This window comes from Monodelphis domestica, chromosome 3, assembly GCF_027887165.1.
Source record: "Monodelphis domestica isolate mMonDom1 chromosome 3, mMonDom1.pri, whole genome shotgun sequence".
Lineage (NCBI taxonomy): Eukaryota > Metazoa > Chordata > Mammalia > Didelphimorphia > Didelphidae > Monodelphis > Monodelphis domestica.
Window position 1 is genome coordinate 382,989,182 of NC_077229.1, and position 27,701 is coordinate 383,016,882.

Genomic DNA, 27,701 nt, shown 5'->3' on the forward strand with positions numbered 1-27,701 from the left:
AGAAGCTTTACCATGAACCTTCCAACTGTTGCCTTTGCATGTAGCCTATACTGATCAATGTTTGTAGTCATCATAGATGTTTCTAAATCATCTCTAAAATAATCAGCTAATATACTAATATATGGTCTTGTTCTTTAGGCCTAGTGTGGAATGGAAAATTTTATATAAATGAATAGTGCATTAGGACAACACTTTAACCACAGGAACTACAGTGATCCTGAGGGAGGGGGGAAGCTTTATAGATGAATCCATTGTTTTTACCAAGTGATCTTGGTTTGCAAATAAGCCAATTACAATCTTGATGAAAATTAAGTTTATTATGATAATTATCCAGGACCGCTTCTTTTGATTGTTACAAATAACTATCTGCCCCCCAAACCAAAAAACCTCCAAACATATCTAGAACATGAAAACTAAAATAAATGTAGTTTAAAAACCAAATTTCACACAAACCATTTTAGATCTAGGGCTTCAGTTACCTTTACATAACTATTTCCTAGTTTTCATTGTTATACACTTCAGGTTTATTTCTAATAAGAAAACCATATTTGTTTTCAAAACCCTTTCATATCCATCATGTTAATTTACTTTTCAGAACACACACATTAATCAATCAAGCAGAACTTGTACTTACACAGATCTATAAATCAAAGCTACTGACCAGCTGTCAGCTGTGAAGTGATGGCTACTAAGATCTTGTGAACCCCCTGCACTATACTCTTTTGCCTTGGTGAATGTGCACTTGGAATTTTGCTAGATGTGACCCAAATTGGAAGCGAATTCCTGAGCTCAGGTCTGCTTCTTGAACGTCAGTATCTGGAAGGTGATACTGGGAACTTGATCTATAGATGCACTTTGACCTTTCTTCTGTGAATGCTGGGGGAATAAAGAGAGGAGGAGGAGGAGAAACAAAGGGAGAGGATTCTCAACTCTGGAGTCTAGAGGCATGACTGGAAATGCTTCTTTGATATCATGATGGCAAATACTGTACTGTAAGGAAACCACTGTACAATGCCATTAAGTTCTCAACCAAATGAATATAGTTTGAAATCAGCAGCCCCAATCCAGGGATATTTCTCTGAATAGTGGGAAGCATATAGCCTTCTCTCAAGGTTTGAAGAAATGCAAGAATAACAAGTAAATCTAGGACCGGAACTGTTAGGATAACATATCTCAATTCAATGACTAGCAAAATGTCACTCTTTCCTTTGACTTCCATGTTTCACTTTCACAAATGAAGTCTCATTTAGATGCTGCTACAAATAATGAGCTTTGCTTAAAACTTGAGAAACAGAAAAAGGTCTAATTCAAAAGAGATCCCTTTAATATAACAAATACAAAAGCTGTGTGTCAATCTCTCAACAAATACATAATGTTTTTGAAACAAGTTATAGTTATTAAACAGCTAATTTATTATTGTCTTTAGCATATAGCAGTTACAGTGCCAGAAAAGGGAAAAAATAATAAATAGCTGTAGTTCCAACGCATGACTTCTGTTCACTTAAACACAGTAGTAGCTTTACTACATTTTCCTCCAATTTAAGATTTCATTCTTCAGATTCTCCTGGTTTGCGAATATCATCAATCTTCAGAATCATCCTGACCATTTGTGTTGCAAGAGAAATCTGTTGCTTTTTGCCAATCAAAGTTTCTATCACATGTTGTTGTCTCATATCTGGGAAAACATACAAATGATGTGGATGTCACAATACATATTAATCCAACTAGTATAACATCAAAGTAAACCTTAATTCTGAAAAAGAGGGTAAAGTCAATATACTGAAAAGAATGAAGTTATTCTATTAACTGGATATTAACATTCCAAATTACAAAAATAGGACATTGAGGCCTTCTTCAAGAGAGCCAATATATAGCTTTTGTTTACACTTCAAGAAAATTAATTCTTTTAAAAGTATATTATGCATATTTTTTGAAGTCTGTTTTTCCACCAACTAGCAGAAATGGTAAAATTAGCAGCCTCTCCTTCCCTAAGTCTCTAGAGTAATAAAATAGATTTTTGCCACATTCAAAATATAGATGTCTTTATGATACTCCACATGAGTGAAATGAGCAGAACCAGGAGAACACTGTATACAGAAAGTGAAATATTATGGAACAATCAAATAAGACACTGCTACTAATAGCAATGCAATGGTCAAGAAACAATCCTGTGAAACTTTTGTAAGAATGCTATCCACATCTAGAGAAAGAACTATGGGAGTAGAAACAGAAGAAAAACATGATTTATCACTTAGTTATATGGGTATATGATTTGGGGTTTTGGTTTTTAAAAGATTACAAAAATGATTAATATGGAAATAGGTTTTGAGTAATAAAGACATGTATAAACCAGTAGAATTGTTTGTCAGATCTGGGAAGGGAGAGAGAGAACACAAAACATGTAACCATGGATTCTGGAATATTCTTTAAAAAACAAACAAACAAACAAAAAACAACTCTACATGGAGTCCGAGGAGCTAGAATGTCACCAACATTTTACACCATCTAACCATTGTTTCTATTCCTGAGGTTATGGCAGTTTTTAGGAGAATCAAAGTTTGAGCATAACTAAAATCTTACTTCAGCTAAAAATGCACAGCTGTCTCACCTGCATTTTCCTTCATTTCCAAACTTTTTAAAAAGTTGTTTATATCCGATGTCCCATCTTTTTCACCACCAACTATTCTTTTTATTCCTTGGTTACAAGAATCATATTATTTCCCTCTCTCCCCTTCCCCAACCCTTCCGGTAGCCAATGCGCAATTCCACTGGGTTTTATATGTGTCCTTGATCAGAACCCATTTCCATGCTATTGATATTTGCACTAGGGTGATCACTTAGAGTCTACATCCCTAATCATATCCCCCTCAACCCATGGGATCAAGCAGTTGTTTTTCTTCGGTGTTTCTACTCCCAGTTTTTCCTCTGAATGTGGATAGTGTTACTTCTCCTATATCCCTCCAGGTTGTTCAGGATCACTGCATTGCCACAAATGGAGAAGTCCATTACATTCGATTGTACCACAGTGTATCAGTCTCTGTGACCACTAACTACTCTTAACACCTTGTGCCTTACCAATGCTGATCTGTTCTTCCAAAGGTCATGAACGACTGGATTGCCATAGTCAATGTACTAGTTTCTTATAGTCCTCATTCTTCTCTGTAGCAATTAACACTGTTAACCTCCTTTGGCTCCAGAGATAGATACCACACTCTTGGTTTTCCTTCTTCTCATTCACTAATTCCTAACCAGGGTGTTCATAAAGGTAGGTGCTCCCAAACCCATGACTTTTCTCTTTTCATTTTTTTCCCCTAGCAGTTGTCATAGCTAAACTTGTAGCCTAGCTTTTCTGAATTCTAGACTCCTTTTTTGTAACCACTTATGTGGCATTTTTCATTGGTGTTTTAAGCTTATCACATTCAAAACAAATCTGTTTTTCTTTAAATTTGCTCTTCTTTTTTAAAAAATCACACTATTTGTTGTGGAACTGTCATCCATCCAGTCTCCAATGTTAATAACCTTGGTATTACTTACCCAGTTATCAAATCCTGTTGAGGCTTCTTCTATAGCGAGTGTATTTTCTTTCTTCTATTCTCCTAGCAACAACCTCATCTAGGCAATATACTTCAATCACCCTCCCCACTCCCCTAATCAAACTGGCCCTTTACATCACTGCCAACCTCTTGTGGCATAAAAAAAGAACTGGATTTGGAAGAGCAGAGGGGCTTGGGTTTAAATCTTGGCTCTACAAGCCTGGTCTATCCTCTTCATTTGTAAAAATGAGATTAGATTCCATAATTTCTAAAATCCCAGGACCCCAATATTTCTTCAACATACATATATGCTCAGCCATGCCCTCTACCCTACAACAAGACAATGGCTAGCTTTTATATTATCAAGTTAAATCCAAAATCCTTTTCTCACATTCAAGTCTATCTATAATCTGGCAACACCCTCCTTTTTCAGTCTTATCTCGTACCTCATATTAGTCCTCATCAGACATTCTGTGCTCTTGCCACATTGTCCCAAGATCTCATGCTTCTAGTTTGTGGCTCAAGGTATTGCTTACTTTTGGAATATCTATGGTTTCCTTGGTTCACCTTTGAAAGCTCAACTCAAATGCCTGTTCTCCACTTGTAATTTCTCAGGTAACAGACTCACCCTCAGACTCAAGAAAACACTATTTTGTATCTACTAGGAAGAGAGGATTAACTTTCCTCTTGCCTATTTTTAGCTAAACAAATCAAGAACTCAAAGCACTCCTACTTAACACTAAGTAAGAGAATAATCTCTTACTAGAGTAAGCTCATACCTCCAAAGGCTACTGCCCTGGTCCCCCCTCCCTCCAATTGAAAGACAACTGGTTCCCATTAAGTCTCCCATAAGGGACAGGAAGTGACATGGAAAAAGGACTATAAAAAGTCCTAAACTTCCTGTCCAAGGGACTTCTCCTTTGAACTATGTGAGTAGTTGGCCTTCCTTTCCTGGAGGAGGCTACACTGGTGGAACCCTTGCTGAAGACATCACTGGGACTCTTGGCTTAAGAGACTAGTGACTCCATATGGAGATTGGACTTGAGAGCCCCTCCCAGGTGGTGAGCTGGTCTTCTTTGGACAGAAATTATATGGTATCTGGCTAGGCAGTACTTTCTTCTTCCTTCCTACATTTCTCTCTTTTACTATATCTCTATTAAATTGTTAAGAGCAGTCACTAGATTCGTGACTTACTTTTTAAAAATGAGTGATCACAATATTACTTTAGAATTTTCATATTTAGCATAAAACCTAAATTTTAAATTCTTATATTATGTACTTATGTTATACTCTTAGTTATCTTTGTCTAGGGTCTCAAGTAGCTCCTTGAGAGCAAGAATTATATATGTTCCTTTCTTAGCCTTACAAATTATAATACTTATCATTCACTATTTGCTGATATCTGAAGCACTAAATTTAAACCAAATTAGGACATCACAAACATAAAAAATAATCCCTTACCATTTGTACCCTTATGCAAGCAGTCAATGCCAAGGGCAGGATTCATTTCTTTCACTTGTCTGGCCCGTACATCAGTCATAGTTTGGATGGGATTCATACCACTATTTTCAGAAAGGGCCATGGGAATGACCTCTAATGCATCTGCAAAAGCTCTCATAGCATATTGCTCCAAAGAAGGACACTGAAAGGTAACAAAAGATTTTACTACATTTGAGAGCAGAAAAACAGAAATGATTAAAAAGCAATTAACATACACTTAAGAGGAAGTGAAGAAGCATGTATCATTAAAAAAAAAAAAGAAAACAGAAAAACCAAACCAAAAATCCATTACCTTCCATCTTGGAATCAATACTGTGTATTAGTTCTAAGGTAAAAGAGTGGTAAGGGCTAGGCAATGGCGGTTAAGTGATACAGGGAAGAAGCATTTATTAAGAGTCTACTCTGTGCCAGGTATTGCGCTAAGTACTCTATAGATGTTAACTCATTTGATCTCAACAATCTTGCGAGGTAGGTGCTATCATTATCTCCCTTTTCCAGTTGAGGAAACAGAGGTTAAGTGACCAGGTCACAAAGACTCTGAACTCAGGGCTTCTTGAATCAATAATCTACTAAGCCACTTTAGGGCAATAATACGCTACATTCTGATAGAATTGCTTTTGTCCACCATCCTTTTAAAGTGGATCAATGACACCACAGGGTGATGTCTTGACTTGAGCATGAAATGGATTTAAGTGAAGAAGAGTTGCAAGAAGCTGTTGGCTTCACCCTTCTAGACTGACTGAAGACCACTGGCAAGACAAGTCAGGACAACTGGCAATAGAGTATATGAAGTGTTCAGGGAGAAAAGCACTGGTGTTGAGGGCTTATTGAGCCCTTTCTAGGATTCAGGGCTGCTGATCCACCTTTGGTGTCCATCTCACACCAAAGTCTTACTTGTGCTTCCAAAAATATGTAGTACATGAAGTATACCTTGCCCCAAATATTTTGACAAGCAAGCTAAACCATGTTGAAAATAACCAAAGGCCTTAAAACCCATTGCTGAGTTAGGGGGAGGTGTATCTCAAGCATGTAAATACTTTCCTTATTGGAATGGGTGGATGAGAATAATTTGTTCCACCATTCATTTAGGTACTCTAGAGCATGTGAAGCTTGGTAAGATACCATGGTCATTGAGACAACATCCTGAAAGACATCCTTGATAGTAGGGAGCATTTAATTTTGGTGTTTTGTTGTTTTTTTTTGTCTCCAGTGCCTAGCAGGCACTAAAAAAATGCTTGTTGATTTTGCCTAATGTTAAACAGCTCAGTGAAAACACATCAGGCAAGCTATGTTGTAAAAGCAATTGTTATAGGAATATACATGCATAAAGAATGAGTGATATGAACATAAATGTAAGCTGAAGTTCAAAGGAATCGAGAGTCACAAATGCTCAAGCTCTAGCTTAGAATGTGCTTGAATCTTCAAAATGTGTTTTGGGAAGGAAAAGAGTCTTTAATATACAAATGAGCATTGTTTATTAAATACAGATCCACTTGATTCTCCTCTTGGACTAAAAATTCCCACTCATCATGGATAATTAAGAAATTAATGGCATTTTCTGTTTAACCAAACGAGTAATAGTGCTTTTTAACCACTAAATAAAGATTATGATGCTGCTCTACTTTGCAGTAGCTTCAAGCTTACAGAAGAGTAAAATCTGACATAAAACATGCTGCTAATACTATTGTTTACCTTATCAGCTTCTTCACTAACTGCCAAAGCACAAGATATTTCAGCTGCACCACCTCCATATACCACACGATTATCACGAACTAGGTTTCTGATCACACAAAGAGCATCATGAAGAGATCGTTTTGCTTCTTCAATGATCTGGGAAGAAATGTTTTAAGTTAATTTTAATCAATGCCTACAACATAAAATTGATTAAAATGAAGATGTCAAGTACCTCACCATTGTCTGAATTGCAAAGGCACTTCTAGTGCGATTAAAAAAAAAAAAGCCCCTTCACTGGAAAAACTAAATTTTGCTTGGGCTTTTACAAATATTCTATTCATCAATTATTAAGTTCTATTATAAGCACATAAATAAACTTTCTATATCAAGGATGACACCCCAAACTTAAATTTAAAAAAATTTAAATTTAAAATTAAAAAAAATTTAAATCCTGAATTTCCTAAAGCTAATGAGTTAAGCCCACTCAAATCTCAAATGTCTGGGTTTTTCAAGGTAGTAAGTTTATGTTAGGAATGCATTCTATAGTCAGTGAAAGCTGTTTCATGAAGAAATTCAATCAAACTGACAGACTACCATACTCTAAAGTCAGTGAAAGCCTGGGAAGTTGGCTATAGTCTCTCATGGAAGAAAGTGTTGAGGCATATCCAGTTTCGTTTTATCAAGGGACAGATACAAAGCATTACGTTGAAGTTTTAAGTGTTACAAATGAAAAACTGAAGTACTCAAAGACAACAAAAAGATAAAATGTTGTGAAAGAAACTTTAAGGGCCTTTAAAGGAAGAAGCAGTTTGTTGTAACAAACATCTTCATAATCCTAGATTTTTTATATACCTAACCCAACAAAAAACTCACCTGTAATCACAGACATTTTGCAAACCATTTAATAGCTCTAGCTCAAACACATATACTTTGAACACTGGTCAAATACGATACATGGGAAAACAGTAGAAGGAAGGAAGGGAGAGAAGAATGCTCTCTAACGCTCCTGCCTTTATGGCTTATGTATAGATTTAATAAGTATTTGGGACTAATGACTTGAAGAATGGAAAAAGGACCATAAGAACTAATAATGATGTACTTAGAAGCATCTCACTCAATTTAAGGGACAGCAGGTGAACTGCAGACATTTTTATAAAACTGGCAAAGCAGCATGGTCTTAGGCAATATTCCTCCTCAGTCTCTCTTGAAGTTTTACCCCATACTCACCAAACTGGCAAAGATGACAAAAGACAGAAAGAGGCTGTGGAAAAACAGGCAAACTAATAGTACTGATGGAAAGCAATGAAATTATGATAAAGCAGTGACTGAGATGTCCTTAACCTTTGTCCCTTAGATCTCTTTATATTAAACAATAAGATCAAATATAAAAGGTTATAAATATATACGGTGAAATATTTATAGCAGCACATTCACATTTAGTAGTAGGAGTAAATAGGAAACAAAGGAGATTGATCAGAGAATGGTTAAGCAAATTGTGATACAGAAAGGTAATGGAATATTAGTACGCTGTAAGAAATGAAGAATATTGAAAAGCACAGAAAAACTTGTAAGAAACAATGCAAATAAACTAAGCAGAACTATGAGAAGAAATACAATAAAGCAAACGAAAAACAAACAACACAAAAAAAAGAACAAAGCTAAATGTTACACATCATTAAAATGACCACTATGTCTCAAAGAAGAGATGTGAAAATGCACACTCTTTCCTTTGCTACACAAATGTCAATTATGGGTGTGAAATACTGAATTAATTGTTTGAAAGAATTGATACAAGGGGTGGTTCTCTGGGAGGGAGGAAAATACCTATATTTGCAAACAAAGGTGATGTAAGCCCAAAAGCTATCGATAAAATATCTATATTGGTAAGCAGTAGTTGTGATGCTGTAATTTATTGCATAACTGGATAATTCCATACCATTTTATTTCCTCCTCTAATGAATATGGTCACAGCCCTGGAGTTCCGACATTTCTCTATAACAAGCATTTTGTCTTTTGTTGTGCCAAAAGAAATCTCTTTCACAAGACCAGCAAAACCAAGTTTCTCAGATGTAAGTTCAGAGAACCGTGGAACAATGCGCCCTCCCGTTGCAATGGCAATCAGCTAAAAAAAAAAAAGTAAAGACAATATTTTTTATAAAGTGAAACTTCAAAAACTGACTCTTAGTGTCCACCTGATACCCACTTCTATTTCCCTATTTTACCACCGACACTGTGGAAGGTGGTTGCATAGTATTGTATCTGCTTCATGTGCTACAAAGCCACTTATATGTTTTGACACTTCCCATCTCTAGATGGTTAGCCTTTCTTTTTGACAAACTTCTCTTGCACCTCTGGTAACTACAGCATGTATTCCTGGGCCCATACTTTAGGACCTTATAGGTTGGTAGGGCCTGTTAGCTCTCAGCACTCTCCTGGCATGGTTTTCAAGAATGCAATGGCATCTCCATGCCACAATGAATTACTGGAGGATCTGAGATTCATGGAACATGATGATCTCAGTAGTATTAAAGCTACCTTTGAGGTTACCTCAAAGGTAATGGAAACACATATGGTAGGTATAGAGAGGTTGAAGATTTTATCGGAAATGACAAATGGCAGAAGCAGCATAAAGGAATGTTGGGAATGAAGAGTTGGAAGAGACTTCAGGGGCCAAGTAGTCCAACCACTGTTCTAACTATGACACCGACAAATGGTTATTTGGTTTTTATTTGAGGTCTTTAAGGACTTGTGAATATGTGAACAAATTGCTGAGGCAGAAAAGTTTCATGGAGAATATTTTAATGCTGTTTCCAAGTTCATTACTGAATCCTTTATGTTGATTGAAAATTTTGATCTCTCAATCAGCAGTTCCATTAAAGATTTCCATAGCTTTTATTAAGTGTAAGATAATGAGCTGATTTGGGAGAAGAGCTCCTTCTATTCACCCCTCCCCCCCCCCCCCCCCCCCGCTTAATCAGTTTTTATACTCATGATCAATAAAGCTACAACTAATAAGTTTGATAAATTTAGGCCTCAAATTGATAAGACTGGGTAATAATTAAAACACAAAATATCTCCAACACTACCAGCATGGATTTTGTCACATTAGCAAAAGGTATATATATATAGCTAAAAAAAGGAGACGGAACAGTAATATAGGACAAGGATTAAAGTAAACAGACAGGACAGTCTGAAACCTTGAGAAGCTTTGAGAACAAATGGATGAAGTTTAACATGCTAAGAAGATCGTCTATAGCTAGGATTTGCCGGAAAATAGAAAGAGCCATACAGGGTAATAAAGTATAGAAAAGCACAAGCGCGCACACACACGGAAGGAATACCACACTCATGACATGAGTATGAAGTATCAACTTTCAAAATCTGAACATGGAAATAATCTTTTGTGATTGATACCTTAAAACCATAGGTCCAAGGAAAATTAAGAGCTTCTTAAAGAGAACTAACAATTCTAAAATATGACAGGGATATAGAATCCAACCATATGAATTAAGTAACTGAGGAAGGGAAAAAAAGGTAACTAAATCGTTATGGCCAGAAAGTCTCTAGAATGAAGATATTAGATAAAAATATAATATTTCTTACTTCAATTTCCGGTCCCCCTACCCAACGGACAGCAGGTAACTTATTCTGAAGGAGTAAATGATTTGCTTCATCATCAAAGCCCCACTGGCAAATAGCTAGGTTTGCACCAGTGAGTTTAATCTGAAAAAGAAAAACAAAATCAAAGGTTAAAACAAAGATGATACATAATTTTTATGTATCTCAAGGTAAAGTACCGCTCTATCTAACTAAAACTATTCCTCAAAGAGTAAACAATCCCAATAATTTCTCTGCTTAGCCTTTCTATTCAAATGTGTATCAAACCTCTTTTATCCAAAGGTCATATCTAGAAGTCTTAAATTATATAGTTTGCCATATCAAAATGAATTAGTCCTTAAAGATGCTATCCAAGATAGGAAGTGATACTAAATCTTCCAAATAAACCAACAGGGAAGAGATTGAAGTTAAAAAAAAAAAAACTTAATAAATCTGTATTTTCACCTTGTATAATATTTAGCATGATATATAATCTTTCACTCACTGCATCCACATAGTCAGAACCACAGTAGAGAAAGTCTTACTTGTTCAATCATCTCTTCAAACTTCTCCTTTTCATATTTCTGTAGGGCTCTGTAATCTTCTACAGAAGTAACATCAAGCTTATGTTTAGTTTTTGGTTTAGGTGGCTCAAATGGACAAGTAAGAATTGCAATCCTAGCATTTTTCACTTCCTACAGGGAAAAAATAAAAACATTTTGTCTAGATAATTTAAAGTATGAAAAAGTTTCAATCTACCAAAAACAAACAAGCAAAAAGAATTACTTTAGGCATTTGTGGATGACTAAAATCCTTATCCACAATTACTCCCTTAATGAGCTGAGTATCTTCAAGTCTTCCTCCTACTTTGCCTTCTACTTTGATTAGCTCAAAGTCAACATCTCTTCGTTCCATATCTGCTACCGTCAGGACAGCATTTACAGCAATCTCAGCCATTTGTTGGTGGCAGCTGTTAACTCTGATGAAAAAAAGAAGAAAGAAAAAAAGAACAAAAGTACACTTGAGGAATATCTTTGAAATGTATTTAGTAAATACTAAATTATCGATAGATGCAGAAAAGGCCTTATAAAATACACTCATGTTAAAAATATAGAAATCAAAGGCAATTATCTCACTTGAGAATTCTCTATATAAATAAAATTACTACTTCCATTTGCCATGAAATAATATAGCAAAACAAGAAAAACAGAGGAATAAGCATGGCAAAGAATTTTTAAATTGTCATAATTTGTTATCTACATTTTCTATACTATACTGCCAACAAAAACTAGAGAAAATGAAAAGATGAATTCCTTTTGTGATGTCAAATACAGCAAATGTTTCTGAGTCTTATCTTGCTCACAAGACAACTTTAAAAAGATTTTCGGTGGAAACAAAGGATCCTATAGATCCTAATTAGACAACACCTGGTCATGGTTATTTGGGGGAAAATACACAACAGCAATAAAAATGTCTACATTTCCCTTAAATGGACTATTTTTACAGAATTAGGAGGAAATTGTACCATATATCACTGGGAGAAATTGAAGGAAAACCTGCTCAGGGATCTCACAACACAAACTAGAATTTAGTGAATAAAAGTGAAAAAAGTGTTACAAGCCCATGCCAAACTGCAAGCTTCAAGAGGGCAAACAACAACAACCAAATTTCATTTTGGTACCTCCCCTAGCACCTTATAAGGTGTTTAACAAATGATTGTTGAATAAAATAATTTAAAACTATTCTAAAGGCCATATTTGCAAAACTAAAGCATGCTCACTTAAGGTTCACAAAAAGGTCCAGTATTCATCATATTTTCTTAAAACTTCATCTGGTCAGGGTAGTTCTGGTACCATATATAAAAAGGACAGAAACCAAAGTGGATAGTAAATAAAATTTTTTATACAAGTAGTTTTGACTTTATGACTAACCTATAAGAAAGCTATTCATAATTTCACTATATCGGTACTGAAAACTATTCAAAATCTCAAAATACGAGGGCCACTAGCCATGACAACATCTAAATAACACACAAAATACAAAAAACATGGTTTCCACTCTTTAGGATAAAAAGTTTCTATATAAAGAAGAAACATTAGTCATGAAAATGTACATATTCTCCCAAAAGGGGAATTCTAAATTAGCTATATTTCTAAATTACTTGTCCTCTTATGGTACATTTCAGCCTACATTTTCCAACAAAAGGGTTTGTAAAGATGGCACATAACAAAGAGATAAACTGTAAGGTTTTCACTATTAACTTACACTTTAGAACCAAGAGTTGTTTTTGCAGTCTGGATGAGGGGTTCAGTGTTTCCAACATCAACTGGAAAACTTTCACTGATTTTGTCCAAATGTTCAATGGCAATGCGAGCAGCCTGCTCATAACCATCTGCTATTCTGATTGGGTGAATACCACGATCCAGCAGTTGTTCAGCTTCTTCCAACAAAGCACCAGCCAAAACTGTGAAATGGGAAAAATATAGAAAAACCTAGTAAAAACTGTTTAGATAAACCTTATGAGCATTTTGCTTTTGAAGTTATTGTACATCACTTTTAGAGGAAGTCACAGTTTATAAAATTTATAATGGCAAGTGTTCTAGAACTGGCATCTTAAAGACATTCTGCCACTAACTATGTGACCTCAGACAAACTTGAATTTCTGTAAACCTCAGTTATCTTAACTATAGAGATTACTTCACTAATGGTTGATAATGTGAGACTGGAGTTCAAAAGAGACATTGAGATTAAACGTATAAACTTGAGAGTAAGTTGTATTAACCTAATGGGAGCACATGAAATCACCAAGGAAGAAAAAAGAGAGTAAAAGACAATGCCTTGGGAAATACCCACAATTAAGGATGGTCTCATTTAACAAAAGCCCAGGCTAGCCATTATTCATTTTTCTCCCCACTCTACTTCTGATTCTAGATTCTGCCAACATTACCCTGGCATGGGTCCCTTTTTATTTTTAATGCTATCTCCTTCATTAGAATAAAAGCTCCTTGGGGGTAGGCAAGTGGCTCAGAGGATTGAGAGCCAGACAGGAGGTCCTGGGTTCAAATCTGGCCACAGACACTTTCTAGCCATGTGACCCTGGGCAAGTCACTTAACCTCCATTACCTAGCCCTTATAGCTCTTCTGCCCTAGAACAATACACACTATTCATTCTAAGATGGGAGGTAAGGGTTAAAAAAAAAAATAAAGCTCCTTGAGGGAAAGGACTGGGGGGTGGGGGCATGCACTGGAGGTGGGGCATGCTTTATTTGTATCCTCAACCCAAAACCTGGGGTGAGTAAGGGCTTAATAAATGCCTAATGATGACATAAAAAAGATCTTAAATTGAAATCAACATTTCACTTTAACAATTTGAGTGATTACTGTTGCATAGTTTTAATTCTTGGAAAAAACTAAACTGAAATCTGTCTCCTTGTAATTCCTTTCACTGGTCCTGGATCCATCCCTTAAAATAGGGGTTCTTATCCTTTTTCTGTCTTTTGGACTCTGATAATCTGGTGAATGCTATGAACCTCTTCTCAGCATGTTTTTAAATATATAAAGTAAGATCTATAAGGTTACAAAAGAAACCAAAATTTTTTTGGAAACACAAAAAGCAAAATATAAAAATAAAGAACAATTTATAGCCACAGATGAAATAAAGAATAGTTTAAGAAGCTATTTTTGTCTCCTTTTAGCCTTCTCTTCCAATTAAATATACTCAGTTCTTTCAATCTTTCCCATAATACAGTTTCCAGACTGCTATCACCCTGGGTCTTCTCTTCTAAACTTACCTACTTTTCTGAGAACTGAACAAAATAGCCCCAATACCTGCCAGAGTATGATAGTGTTACTTCCTTACAACTCAATAACTATAATTCAGCTGTATAGTGCTATTTTTTTAAATGGCCCAGCAACAACATACTTAATCATGTTCTAATATAAAACCTATCTTATATCTGGGTAATTAACAGTGTTTTTGGACAGCATTCCAACTTCATGGTGATTTCTCCCAGGGATATGTTTCCAGAGTTCCAGAGTATAGGCCCTGTAAAGTTCTTGGTGCTGGGCTCTGTTAAACGGCCAAATATTGAACCCATCCCTCTCCTGACTAAAGATTTGTTTTTTCTGACTATTTAATAGTTCTGTGTTTTTTTTAAGTTAACATTACTATAGACATTAAATTAGTACTGGCCAACACTAAGTCATTCTTCAACTGATAAAAGTAGAAAAAGGGCTGTATTGTTGTATTGGACGATCTGGACTCAAAATTCTGACTGCTGTTTATTACCCATGTGATAATGGGTAATTTACATATTTGTCTCTGAGCATGTATTCCATGCATGATATATAATATAATGGCTTTATGGCATAGTGGATAGTGTTGTATTTGTAGACAAGATGATTTCCTAGTTGTATGGCCACAGGAAAGTCATTTAATCTTTATGTTTCTTTCTTTGTAAATGTATCATCTAATATTTTTGGGAATAAGAATATCATCTGTAATTTACCTCAAGGGGCTTCTTTTGTGAGGCTATATAAAGCACTTTGCAAACTCTAAAATTAAAAAAAAAAAAGCCAGCAATTGTTAACAATATATTTTTTTTTTGTTAGAGAAAAAAAAGTCAACCTACTATTTAAAATTGACTATTGGTAAATATGGTATTTATTTGATAAGGAAGTTACACATTGTGGTCACCAATAAAAGTAACCACCTGTGATCTCATTCCATTTATTTTTAGATTTTTCTTACCAACTACTCCTGTAGTCCCATCTCCAATCTCATCATCCTGTGATTTGGAAAGTTCAACCATCAGTTTAGCAATCTGATGATCTACATCCATCATGCTTAAAATGGTGGCACCATCATTGGTTACAGTCACATCACCATCCTTATCCACCATCATTTTATCAAGCCCTAAAGAAAAAAATTATAATTTAGAGATTTGAAATTTAGCAAATAAAACTGACCCCTCCCCCCGTCCCAGTTAGAATCTTACCATTAGGTCCAAGTGATGTTCTCATTGTATTTGATACAGCCTTAGCCGCCATTATGTGAGACTAAATGAAACAAACACAAGAATGGGGTTGAAACTAGCCAATAATTATGGCAGAGAAAAGAATCTTAACATAACTGAAGGAACTCATTTACAAAATACTAAATTGCTGCTATTTTTTAAAATTTGATCTTCACTAGCTTGCAAGAGCGTTTCTATCTTGAACTGGTATTTAATGTTTATTTTGAATAAATTCCAGTCTTATGAGTCCTTCTATCCCCAATATCACCCAAATGCACCATCTCATTCACAATAGATATTTCATACTTATCAAAAGTATGTCCATTTTAACCATAGGTACTTTATACTTTAGTCACATTGTTTACAAAATTAAGCAACTACTTGGGTGCTATCAAATAAGCCCATTTGAATCTTTAGATGCTCTATACAGACAATAACTAGTGGTTTAATGTCAAAAACAATCTTTACTACATCTCTACTATTTCTTCATGCTGTTACTTGTGGCACTGTTGCCTTACAATGTGCTTATTTTTGTGCACATTGCACGTCCTTCATTGGATTTTGAGGTCATGGAAGGCAAGGACCATGTATATATTTCCTTTTTAGCTGGCACAGAGCACTCATTAAATATTTGTTGAATAATTAAGTCAATGCAGTATACCCTTTTCCTCCAATAAAAAACAAACTAATTCTGCATTATAAGGATACACACAATCTTAGTTTTCATTATAATCTTTGTAGGCTTGCAAATTTAAGTGCTTTCTTTTTTTCATCCTGACACTTAATGATCCAAAACAATTGCCACCTTCTGTGTCCCTCTTTATCCCAAACATCTCAAATACCCTTTAATGGGCCATATCATCTTGGGTTTTTCCTCTTTACTCCACAACAGTGGTAAGGGAAACTGGATTCTAGGAAGACAAGTGCAGAAGACACACGCCAACATGCCAATCATTCTTCTAGATCACAGGATCTTAACTTTTTTTTAAATTGTAAAGTCAACGGACTCTTTTTAGTTGTTGGGTCAATCTTATGAATTCCTTTTCAAAAGTGAAGAAAACACCATATTTCAGTTAGAGGTAAAAAAAAAAGAGGGAAAGAACCAAAAACAAACAAACAAAAAACCACAACAATCTTACTCAGAAAACAAAAACCAATTACTGTCCCTGATCTCAAGGAATTCACAGTCAAATGGAGGAGACAGCATGCAAATACCTACATACAAACAAGATATATATATAAATAAATGTATTTATATATATAACATATATCATAAATTGAGTATCATTTCAACAGGAAGGCACTAAGGGTAATGAAGGCTAAGAAAGGCTTCTAATAGAAGGTAGGACTGCTTGAAATTCGGTGAAGACTGAAGGCAGAGGTAAGATAGCAAAAGCAGAGCTATGAAAGCAGAAATAAAGAAGCAGAGATCCAGGTATAAAGGACAGAGAAAATGTTGGGAGATGAAGTCAGTTTTAGAGTACTGCAGATGTAATCATTGCCTCCCCATCCAAGTTCCTGATCTATCTATGGACACTTAGTGTTATCAGTGGTTCTCAGTTGGTTTCAGGAGCTCCTCACTCTTAAAAAATGACCCCCCCCCCTTGTCTTTTGTGGGTCGCATCCAACCATTTTTACTTATTAGAAAAGTTTTGATGTTGCGGGCCCCAAGGATACCTTGAAGGCTTGATCCACACTTTGAGAACATACTCACACAGAGAACTCTGATCTGTGTTCCCTACCCTCCAAAGGCTGGAATAATAATCACCCAAAAATCCAACTCCTTCAAAAAAAGAAGCCAGTGGTTAATTAAGCTATTTTTACTTAACAATTCCAGGCTTTTTGGGAAAAAGGTAAATTCCTTAACTTTTACCTTTGGACAGGTGTTTTACGAGAAGCTGAGGGATGTATGAGGTCATTACTCCCCCATCATTGAATTCATTTTTCTTGGGATCTATGCAATGCTATAAAGACTTGGGTTATCCTTTTTTTTCTGTCACTATCGTTTGTCTGGAATTAAAATCTAGTTAGCATTCAGGTTCTGACAGAAAGATTTGCCTACATTTTGTGTTCAGTTACATCTGACTCTTTTCAACACACTTTGGGTATTTCTTGACAATGACACTGATATAAACAGGGTTAAGTGACTCACCCAGGGTCCCATAGTTAAGAAGTAACTGAAGCTAAATTTGAACTCAGGAAGACAGTTAAAAAAAAACAACAAAAAAACCCCTTACCTTCCGTCTTGGAGTCAATACTGTGTATTGGCTCCAAGGCAGAAGAGTGGTAAGGGCTAGGCAATGGGGGTCAAGTGACTTGCCCAGGGTCACACAGCTGGGAAGTGTCTGAGGCCAAATTTGAACCTAGGACCTCCCATCTCTAGGGCTAGCTCTCAATCCACTGAGCTACCCAGCTGCCCCCAGGAAGACAGTTTTTTTGACACACTATTGCACCACTTATTCTACATTACTGAGTTATTTTTTGGGGGCCCAGCATACTCTAATAAACACATGATAAGCTGGAAAGGGTTAGGTGCCTAGAGTATCAAGCCACCAGATTAAAGGACTACAGGATCCAAAAGTATTATTGAAATGGAAATGAAGGAAGTCACCAGGTATACAAGTTACTGAAAGTCGAAAGACCTATGAAAACATACATACAATCCTTTAAATGTAACATAATATTGTGCTCAACTAAAGATACAAGACTATTCTTACATAGAAACGTTCTCAAGCTTCTTCACAATGGAATTTTTGTAAGTTAACTTATTTCACTCAAAGAATTTCAACATTTCTTTTGATCAAAAACCATCTCCAAAGGAAAATTAAAACAAAAATACTGAGAGGTCTAGAATTACCCACCAGTGCTATTTTTTTTTAAACCCTTACCTTCCGTCTTGAAATTAATACTGTGTATTGGCTCCAAGGCAGAAGAGTGGTAAGGGCTAGGCAATGGGGGTCAAGTGACTTGCCCAGGGTCACACAGCTGGGAAGTGTCTGAGGCCAGATTTGAACATATGACCTCCCATCTCTAGGCCTGCCTCTCAATCCACTGAGCTACCCAGTTGCCCCCTCACCAGTGGTATTTTTAAGGTTATACTATGCACAGATAAAAACGGAACTCAAGCCTTCCTGAATATAAGATCTCAGCTGCCTCAAATTAAGATTTAACTTTTTAAAGGTATTATTAACTCTAATGATTTTTCATAAAAATTCACAGAATTTCCAAATAAGGGGACACAGCCTCTTATCTTTTCCCTATCAAATGATTCAGGCTAATGAAAAGTCAGTAGTTCCTGCCACTTTAATTCAGGACCTTGTTTTTTCTCCCTGGAACAAATTAATCTTCTTCCTACAAAAGAAACCTTCCCTTTCCCCCTACAATACTGATCTTCCATAGTACACTTCCTGAAAAACTCAACAAATTAAATCTTTAGTCTTAATTCCTTACCTTGACATTCAAAGTTTCCTATCAATTGATCATAACTAACCTTTCCAGACTTATAACCCATCACGCCCATTATGGTCCTTCAAACTAGTCTACTTCTTGTTCCTTGAAGATGCTCTTTATTGCCTTCCTGACTTAGCTTGTTCTCGTGGCCCCTTGGTGAAATCTAACTCATTTTTTAAAAGCCCCAAGCCAAATTCTTAACTAATCTATGTATCCCCTTATTACACTAGACAAAGATTATTAAGTTCTTCTAGCTAAAAAGCTTGAAATATCACATCCTTCCTAATATTTTACAAACACTTTATTTCCCCCGCCTCCATTCAAAATCAACTTCCCAAGATCAGTTTTTTTTTTAATTTATCGTATAGCTAAGGTACTGAATAAAGTAATGAAATTGCCCATTGGGGTATGCGGGGCAGGGTACCCAAAAGCTATCGCTTCAGCTAAATGACTAAAGTTATCTATAAATTAAGCAAATCTACAATTCAGCTTCATTTAGAAAGCATCCCTATAGTCTAATTGCAGCCTTAAGCTGTTAGACATAATCCATAGCGGACAAAAACAAAAACTGGGTCAGTGGAGGGCTCAAGGCCCTGGATAGACATATTTTCTGAAAAATTTATTTAATTAATTTAGAATACTTTCCCATGTTTACAAGATTCATGTTCTTTCCCTCCCCTCCCCTCCCCCCTTCCGTGGCTGACGAGCAATTCCATTGGGTTTTAGTGGATACTCAATTTAATAAAATATCGGCTTCCAAATTGCTTCACCCCCAATATACCCATAGTAGTAAGTATGGCTCGTTATTAGAAGGTCCCTGAAAGATTTTTGCTGGAGGTTGAGGGAGGGTCCCGCGTGTGCCTTGGTGGGGTGGGGCGATAATGGGATCCGTGGATGAGAATTTCTCGGTCTTTCCCAGGAGCACATGGCGGAACCCTTCCCCAACCCTAGCGCATGCGCAAGACATATCGATTCCCGGGGCCTCCCCGTACTTCAGGTGCTAATGACTCCGGTATCCGTTACCTTGAGTGCCTCCAGTCCCATAAGACGAGACTTGCGCTCTTGGTCCTTGATGATGAGGAAAGGACGGCCATATTCGTCAAATGCCAGAGTCCCCATGGAAGACATGGTACAGATACCAGAGCTCCCTCCGTGCAACCGGCGGAGACGAACTAAGTAGGAGGGAAACTACCGCTTCCTCTCGCGACAGGCGGAGTTTCAGCACTTCGCGCAGGCGCAGTGCATATGCTTCGCGATTTATTTTTCGGCCCGAGACTATTTCCGCCGTCCAGTACTTTCTGGAATCAGCGGCCCTCGGAGATAACCATTATGTAGAAAATGGCGGGGGGGGCAAGTTTTAGGATGCTGCCAACGGCTGATTGCAATGTCTTCCCTTGCATGCAGATATTCCCAAGAGGAAAACTCTTCCCCCACCTTAAACAAAGAGAATTTAGAAATTTCTGGACAATAAGGGAGAACAAAATTATGTCTCTTCAAAATAGGCCTTTTTCTTCTCCCTCCTCCCCTACCTATTCCTCAGAGATGGTAGTGTCCCGCTCCATCGGCCGGAGTTCTCGCGATGGGGAAAGGAGGAGGAGGAGAAGGAGGTCAGGCCAGTAAGGAGATAGTTTGGAGTTTTCCGGCGTGTTTGTCTTCACTGGTGGCGGCGGGCAGGGGGTGGGAAGACCCGGGTAGGGCTGAACTGTTCCGTGCGACGTGCTTTCCCAGCCCTTTTGCTTTGGCTGCGAGTGTGGCGGCGCCTCCTGGTGAATGGGGGGTGGGGAAAATTGGGAAGACTTGACTCCGCTCTCCCATGGACACGCGTGGGAAGCCCTGGCAGTTGGGGAAGCGCTGGGCCGTTAACGTTCCCGGCCTATGTTGAGTTCGAGCTTCGGGTTGAGCTCGAGCCTCAGGTGGGCGGTGGAGGTAGAGGGCTGGGAGATGGGGGTGGGGCTGGGGAAGAAACTGACCAAGCCCATTAAAGCGTAAACTGGCATTCTTTGAGCCTGTGGTTCTTGACTCGAATTACCTGCAGCGATTCTCATCCCTCATCATCTGAAATCCTTTTTCCTTTACATTCACCTCCCAAGTGTAGGGTGCATATTGTTAATGCGTTTCCTTCTTTAGAGTAAGTCGGGGACCTTCACTCAGGTCTTATTGTGCACAGGTCACTGTACGCTCACTTTTAATGCCTTCCCTCTTTGGATTCTTTCCTACTTACCCTATTAGACCGTGAGCTTCCTGAGGTCTGGGACATCTTGCCTTTTTGGTATTCTCAGCACTTGTTGTAGTCCCTGGCACCTAAGTTAATATTTGTTGATTTTGTCTGCCCTTGTATCATCAGGGCCTAGCATGGTAACTCGCATACTGTAAATGCTAAACAAATGCTTGAAAACAGACTGGGTTAATGCCTATAGTGAATGACCAGTCAAAATTTTAAGTTTGCGAAATGAAAACAACTCATGGAGAGGGCATCCTTTTCTGCCCAGGGCTCACACTTAACAAGCCTGGCTCCAGGCCAATTGTTGAAGTACATTTGAGAGTATATTTATTAAACCCCTTAAACATTGTTCCCAAAGGATCAGGTTTAAATTCTAGGTAAGTCCCATACCCAAAGATTTGTAATAGTCCTGGAGAGATTCACCATGATGACTTGATGGCTAGGACATGTTCAGGCTCATTTTGTAAGTCCTAACTTTGCAACCATACTAAAGTTACCTGAAATTTAGTTATGTAAGCATCTAAGAAAATTATAAATGTTATTTATATATCTTGTTTTTATGTAACAGATTTTCCACTGGATCCCCCTCCTAAAGAGCCATTCTATATAATAACAAATGAGAAAGAAGGGAAAAAACATTGTTCAGAGCTAATCAATATTCTGGAAAAAGGCTAGTTATATCCAATGTTCTAGAATCAACTCCCTACCTCCACAAAGTTTGGAGTACTTCTTCATTTCTCTTTTTTGGGGGCCCAGTGTGGCCATTATAATTTCTTTTTTAAAACCCTTACTTTCTGTGTTAGAATCAATACTATGTAGTGGTTCTAAGGCAGCCCATACCCAGTGATAGCAAACCTATTAGAGATGGAGTGGGGGGGGCAGGCACCTCACCCTCCAAATCAAGTGCCTTGCCCTCCTCCCCCATGCTGGGTACCCCCCACCCTTAACCCACATAGGGAGGGAGAAAAAGCTCCCATTGGGTAGGTGAAGTAAGGAATATCTTCAGCCAGTGTAGAGAGGGGAAGGGGAATGGCCTAATCACTGGATTCCCCTCTGTGGGCTACCATAGGGCTGCTGGGCAGAGGGGTGAGGACGTGAAAAAATGTCATCAAGTTAGGGGGAGAGGAGCAGCTTTGCCCTAGTCCCTGTGCCTTTGCCCTAGTCCCTCTGCCTTTCTAGTAACCAACTCTGTGTGTGTGTGTGTGTGTATGTATTTTCGAGTGCCCACAGATAGCATCTTTGGCAACTGTGCTATAAGTTCATTATGGGGCTAGGCAATGTGGGTTAAATGACTTACCTTGAGTCACATAGGTAAGAAATGTATTAGGTTGGGTTTGAACCCTGCACCTCCTGGCTCTTGGTCAGGTTCTCAATGCACTGAGCCTTTAGGTGCCCTTGGCCATTGTAATTTCATAGTATTCAGAATCAATTGTTTTGTTGTTCTATGCTTTACATGGATTGTAGTCATTCTCCCCCCCCCCCCCCAACTTCAGTTTTCAGTCTTTAGTAAATATTAAGGTCCTCTGATATAAGGAAAGACAAAAGATAACTGTTTCTTGGAGCTCAGATGGGGAAGACCATTTGCAAATACCGAAAAGAAAAATAGGAAATAATCAACAGATGGAAGTCACTAGAATGAGAAGAGATTGGGAGAGGCTTCCTTTAGAAGATAAACTTTTAGCTAGAACTTGAAGGAAGCCAGGGAAAACAGAAGGCACAGATGAATTCACATAAATCTTTTCATGATTCTCTTTATTTATGATTCTTCATTTTTTACAACATGGTAATGATTAATAACAGGCTATTAAAGGATTATATCTATTGGGTATTCCAAAAGTCTTAGTGTAATTTTAAGCGAACTGTACTAAGATTTAAAAGCTTAAATTTTAAAACTGTTCTAAGACTTGGAACATGATATACAAATAAGGATGAAGAGAGAAAAATCATTAATTCACTTGGCTAGTGTTTATTGTCTGGAAAGGAGATCAATATTATGAGCATTATCGGTATTTAGAGAAAAATGCCTATTCTGGGATGTAGGATGTTTGAGTATTTTCTTTATTGCATTAGGATCCTTCATGAATTTGTTAAGGCATACATACTGGTCAAAGGACTATAAACTTCTGGCACACTTTTTCACTTCTAACTGCCACAGGCATAATCATTAAATCACTGACTGGCATATCTGCTTTCTATAGCAAAAGATAATATCTTTATTCTTCCTTAAAAAGTAACATTTAGTTTGGTGGATTGGCATGTTAAACAAATTCTTAAATATTGCCTTGTATTGGAGATTCAAAGATGAAAAAGAGCACTACTACCATCAAGAAACTTATGATATTAATAAGAAAGATGTGTCCAAATGATTACTCCAATTAAACTGTAAGCTTGATGTATATGAAGGATGTTTTATCCAAATTTATCTTCCCAGTCACCAAGAATATTGCTTTCTAAACAGCAGGCACCTTTTACTAAACATCTGAACAAATGAATGTGCCATGAGGTAGAATGTGATGAGTGCAAGGAAGTGATTCAGATAAAGCACTACAGCATTATTGAAATTTAAAGGAACACATTTTTGGACATAGTCATTGAATTTATGTTACTTCACTATTCATGTTTATTAGAAGGGTTTTCTTTTTCTTTTTCATTGGACTGGATTGCGGAGTGGTGGGAAAGGAGAGTAGATTTTTTGTTCATAACAAAAAATTTGCTTTCCATTAAGATCAGGAGTGAAGCAAAAGTATATTATCACCTCTATTATTTAACATTGTACTAGAAACATCAGTAGCGATTAGAGAAGAAAAAGAAATCGAAGGGATTAAAGTAGGCAGTGAGGAGACTAAACTCTTACTCTTTGCAGATGATGTGATGGTCTAATTAAAGAATCCTAGAGAATCAACTAAAAAGCTAGTGGAAATAACTTTAGCAAAGTTGTAGGATACAAAATAAATCCATTTAAATCATCTGCATTTCTATATATTTCCAACACAATTCAGCAGCAAGAGTTAGAAAGAGAAATTCCATTTAAAATCACCCTAAACAATATAAGATATTTAGGAATCTTATTTGCCAAGACAAACACAGGCATTATATGAACACAACTTCAAAACACTTCCACACAATTAAAACTAGATCTAAATAATTGGAAAAACATTAATTCCTCATGGGTAGGACGAGCTAATATAAAATGACAATCCTATTCAATTTATTCAGTGTCATACCTATCAAACTACCAAGAAACTTTTTTATAGAATTAGAAAAAATTATAACCAAGTTCATTTAGAAGAACAAAAGATCAAGAATATCAAGGGAACTAATGAAAAAAATGTGAAAATCTATGGACTAGACTTGGGGTAAATGACCTTTCAGCAAGATAGTGTATGATAAACCCAAAGATCCCAGCTTTCGGGATAAGAACCCACTATTTGACAAAAACTGCTGGGAAAATTGGAAAACAGTCTGGGAGAGATTAGGTTTGGATCAACATCTCACACCCTCTACCAAGATAAATTCAGAATGGGTAAATGACTTAAATAAAAAGAGGGAAATTATGAGTAAATTACATGAACATAGAATAGTATATCTGTCAGATCTATGGGAAAGGAAAAAAATTAAGATCAAGCAAGAGACGGAGAATATTACAAAATGCAAAATGAATAATTTTGATTACATTAAATTAAAAAGGTTTTGTACAAACAAAACCAATGCAACCAAAATTAGAAGGGAAGCAACAAATTGGGGAAAAATATAACAAAAACCTCTTACAAAGGTCTAATTTCTCGTATTTATAAGGAGCTAAGTCAATTGTACAAAAAATCAAATCCATTTCCTAATTGATAAATGGGCATGGGACATATTTCAGGTAAAGAAATCAAAACTATCAATAAGCACATGAAAAAGTGTTCTAAATTTCTCATAATTGGAGAAATGCAAATAAAAACAACTCTGAGGTACCGCCTCACATCTAGCAGACTAGCCAATATGACAGTAAAGGAAAGTGATAAATGTTGAAAGGGATGTGGCAAAATTGGTACACTAATGCATTGCTGTTGGAGATGTGAATTGATCCAACTATTCTGGAAGGCAATTTGGAATTTTGCTGGAAGGGAACTCAAAGAGATAATAGAGAAAAATATGTGCACAAAGATATTTATAGCCATGCTCTTTGTAGTGTCAGAAAACTGGAAAATGAGGGAGTGTCCATCGATTGAGGCATGGCTGAACAAATTGTGATATCTAATGGTGATGGAATACTATTGTGCTTAAAGGATTAATAAACTGGAGCAATTCCATGTGAACTGGAAAGCCCTCCAGAAGTTGATGCAGAGTGAAAGGAGCAGAACCAGGAAAATACTGTACACAGAAACTGAAACATTGTGGCACAATTGAATGTAATGGACTTTTCTACTAGCAACAATGCAATGACCCAGGACAATTCTGAGGGACTTATAAGAATGTTATACATTCTTATATCCAGAGAAAGAACTGTGGGAATAGAAATGCAGAAGAAAAACACATGATTGATCGCATGGTGTGATGGGTATATGATTGTGGTTTTTGGCTTGAAATGATCATTCAAATATCAATAATACGGAAATAGGTTTTGAACAATGATACATGTAAAACTCAGTGGAATTGCTCATCAGCTCCAGGAGAGGGGAGGGAAAGAATATGAATCATGTAACCATGGAACAATAGTCTAAATTAATTATTAAAAAAATAAATAATTTTTTAAAAATTGAGGGAGAGCTAACTCATAAGCAACACTTGAAAATGTCTTGATATTACTTTGTTGAACAGATATAAGGGAGATGAGAAAAGTGCAAAAGTGAGGTGTTTGGAAGATGGTAAGTAGAGAAAGTAAATGTGCAGCTAAAATGCAAAGTTCATGCAGGAGAACAGTATGAGTGAAAACTAAAAAAAAGTTAGTTGTAGTCAAATGATAGAAAGTTTCATAATTTAAGGAGTTTATATTTAATCCTTGAAGCAATAGGGGAGTATTGAAGGTTTTTGAAGAGGGAAAGGCATACTCAGACCTGTACCCAGAGATTATTTTGACAGCTATCCTATGAATACAGAGGGGCAGAAAGACTATATAAAAAAGCAATAATAAAAAAAAATAAACCCTTACCTTCCGTCTTAGAGTCAAAACTGTGTATTGGCTCCAAGGCAGAAGAGTGATAAGGGCTGGGCAATGGGGGTCAAGTGACTTGCCCAGGGTCACACAGCTGACTGGTCTGAGGCCAGATTGGAACCTAGAACCTCCTGTCTCTAAGCCTGACTCTCGATCCACTGAGCCACCTAGCTGCCCCAAAAAAGCAATTAAAAAAATTAATTTATTTAGTCAATTTAGAACATTATTCCTTGGTTACAATAATCACAATATTTCCCTCCCTCCCCTCTACCCACTCTTCCCAGAGCCGAAGGGCAATTTCATTGGGTATTACTTGTGTCCTTGATCAGAACCTATTTCCATGTTGTTGTTTGCACTAGGATGTTCATTCAGAGTCTACATCCCCAACCATATCCCTTCGACCCATGTATTCAAGCAGTTGTTTTTCTTTGGTGTTTCTGCTCCCACAGTGTTTCCTCTGGATGTGGATAGTAGTTTTTCTCATAGATCCTTCGGGGTTGGTCAGGATCACTGCATTGCCACTAACAGAGAAGTCCATTACATTCGATTGTACCACATTGTATTGATCTCTGTGTACAATGTTCTCCTGGTTCTCTGCTTCTCTCACTCTGCATCAATTCCTGGAGGTTGTTCCAGTCTCCATGGAATTCCTCCACTTTATTATTACTTTGAGCACAATAATATTCCATCACCAGCATATACCACAATTTGTTCAGCCATTCCCCAATTGAAGGGCATCCCCTCATTTTCCATTTTTTTTTGCCACCACAAAGAGTGCAGCTATGAATACCAAAAAAGCAATTTCAAGAGGCCACTAGATGGCTCAGTGAATTGAGAGCCAGGCCTGGAGATTGGAGTTTTTTGTTTCAAATTTGGCCTCACACTTCTTAGCTGTGTAACCCTGGACAAGTCACCTAATCCCACTTGCCTAGTCCGTGCTATTCTTCTGTCTTAGAATTAATACTAAGACTGAAGGTAAGGGTTGCACAAAAAAAGCAATTATATGGAAAAGGTGATGAAGGCTTAATTAAGGTGGTAGAAGTGGAAGTGAAAAAGGGCACAAATGAGAATGCATATTATTTATTTTTCTTTACCTGTCAGAAACCTGAGCTTCCTTTGTAGTTCAACTTTGGTGCTGTTTCTTCCATGAATCTGTCCCTGATGCCCTGCATTCATTTCCCCTTGATTTTCCTAGAGCATTTTCCCATTTTCTCATCTTTCTCTGTTTGATTTACTGATCTGTGCACTAGAACCATGAGGTCTTGGATGGCTTTATTTTTGTTTTTGTATCCCTTGTCCAATGCCTTTTAAGTAGTAGTCTCTTAATAAACATGATGAGATGAACTGAAATTGAATGGAATGGCAAAGCATCCATGTAAATTATTTTGAAAAGATGTTAATATATTAATTTTGGGGACTAAAAGTACTTTATTTCCTTGGAAATAATGAATGAATAGTGCTACAAGTATTCAGGCCAGGGTAGAGAACATTTACTTTATATTTTTTTCCCAGACTAGTTATAACACTTTACATACTAATTTATGACTTTCTTTTGAGCTGTAGTGTATACTTTT

General features: G+C 36.9%; 2 protein-coding genes across 4 annotated transcripts in view; one reads left to right on the forward strand and one right to left on the reverse strand.

Moving 5' to 3' along the window:
- Positions 1-298: 298 nt before the first annotated feature.
- Positions 299-19,925, reverse strand: CCT5 (chaperonin containing TCP1 subunit 5). The gene is made up of 11 exons (XM_001363915.5): positions 19,793-19,925; positions 15,302-15,362; positions 15,055-15,219; positions 12,570-12,768; positions 11,091-11,283; positions 10,850-10,999; positions 10,311-10,430; positions 8,644-8,829; positions 6,726-6,863; positions 4,995-5,175; positions 299-1,675 (listed from the first exon to the last, which is right to left on the reverse strand). The coding sequence occupies exons 1-11, from the start codon at positions 19,895-19,897 to the stop codon at positions 1,548-1,550; spliced, it is 1,626 nt and encodes a 541-aa protein (XP_001363952.1). The 5' UTR covers positions 19,898-19,925; the 3' UTR covers positions 299-1,547.
- Positions 19,926-20,323: 398 nt separating this feature from the next.
- The window catches only part of ATPSCKMT (ATP synthase c subunit lysine N-methyltransferase), a 47,776-nt gene continuing 40,398 nt past the window's right edge, over positions 20,324-27,701 (forward strand). For 2 of the 3 annotated variants that reach the window (XM_056824310.1, XM_056824308.1), the window contains exon 1: positions 20,324-20,376. In XM_056824310.1, coding sequence (XP_056680288.1) covers positions 20,349-20,376 — 28 coding nt within the window. In that variant the 5' untranslated portion in view covers positions 20,324-20,348. Of the gene's footprint in view, positions 20,377-21,315; positions 21,454-27,701 lie in introns of those variants that run through there. The other variant, XM_056824309.1, reaches the window with a different exon arrangement.

Excerpts from the sequence above, each read along its gene's own strand:
- CCT5 (XM_001363915.5), bottom strand. The coding sequence starts at position 19,897 with ATGTCTTCCATGGGGACTCTGGCATTTGACGAATATGGCCGTCCTTTC. Across the intron at positions 12,769-15,054 it reads TGGGACTACAGGAGTAGTTG|TTTTGGCTGGTGCTTTGTTG; the intron begins GTAAGAAAAATC and ends CCCATTTCACAG. Across the intron at positions 11,000-11,090 it reads GTCATCCACAAATGCCTAAA|GAAGTGAAAAATGCTAGGAT; the intron begins GTAATTCTTTTT and ends TTTTCCCTGTAG.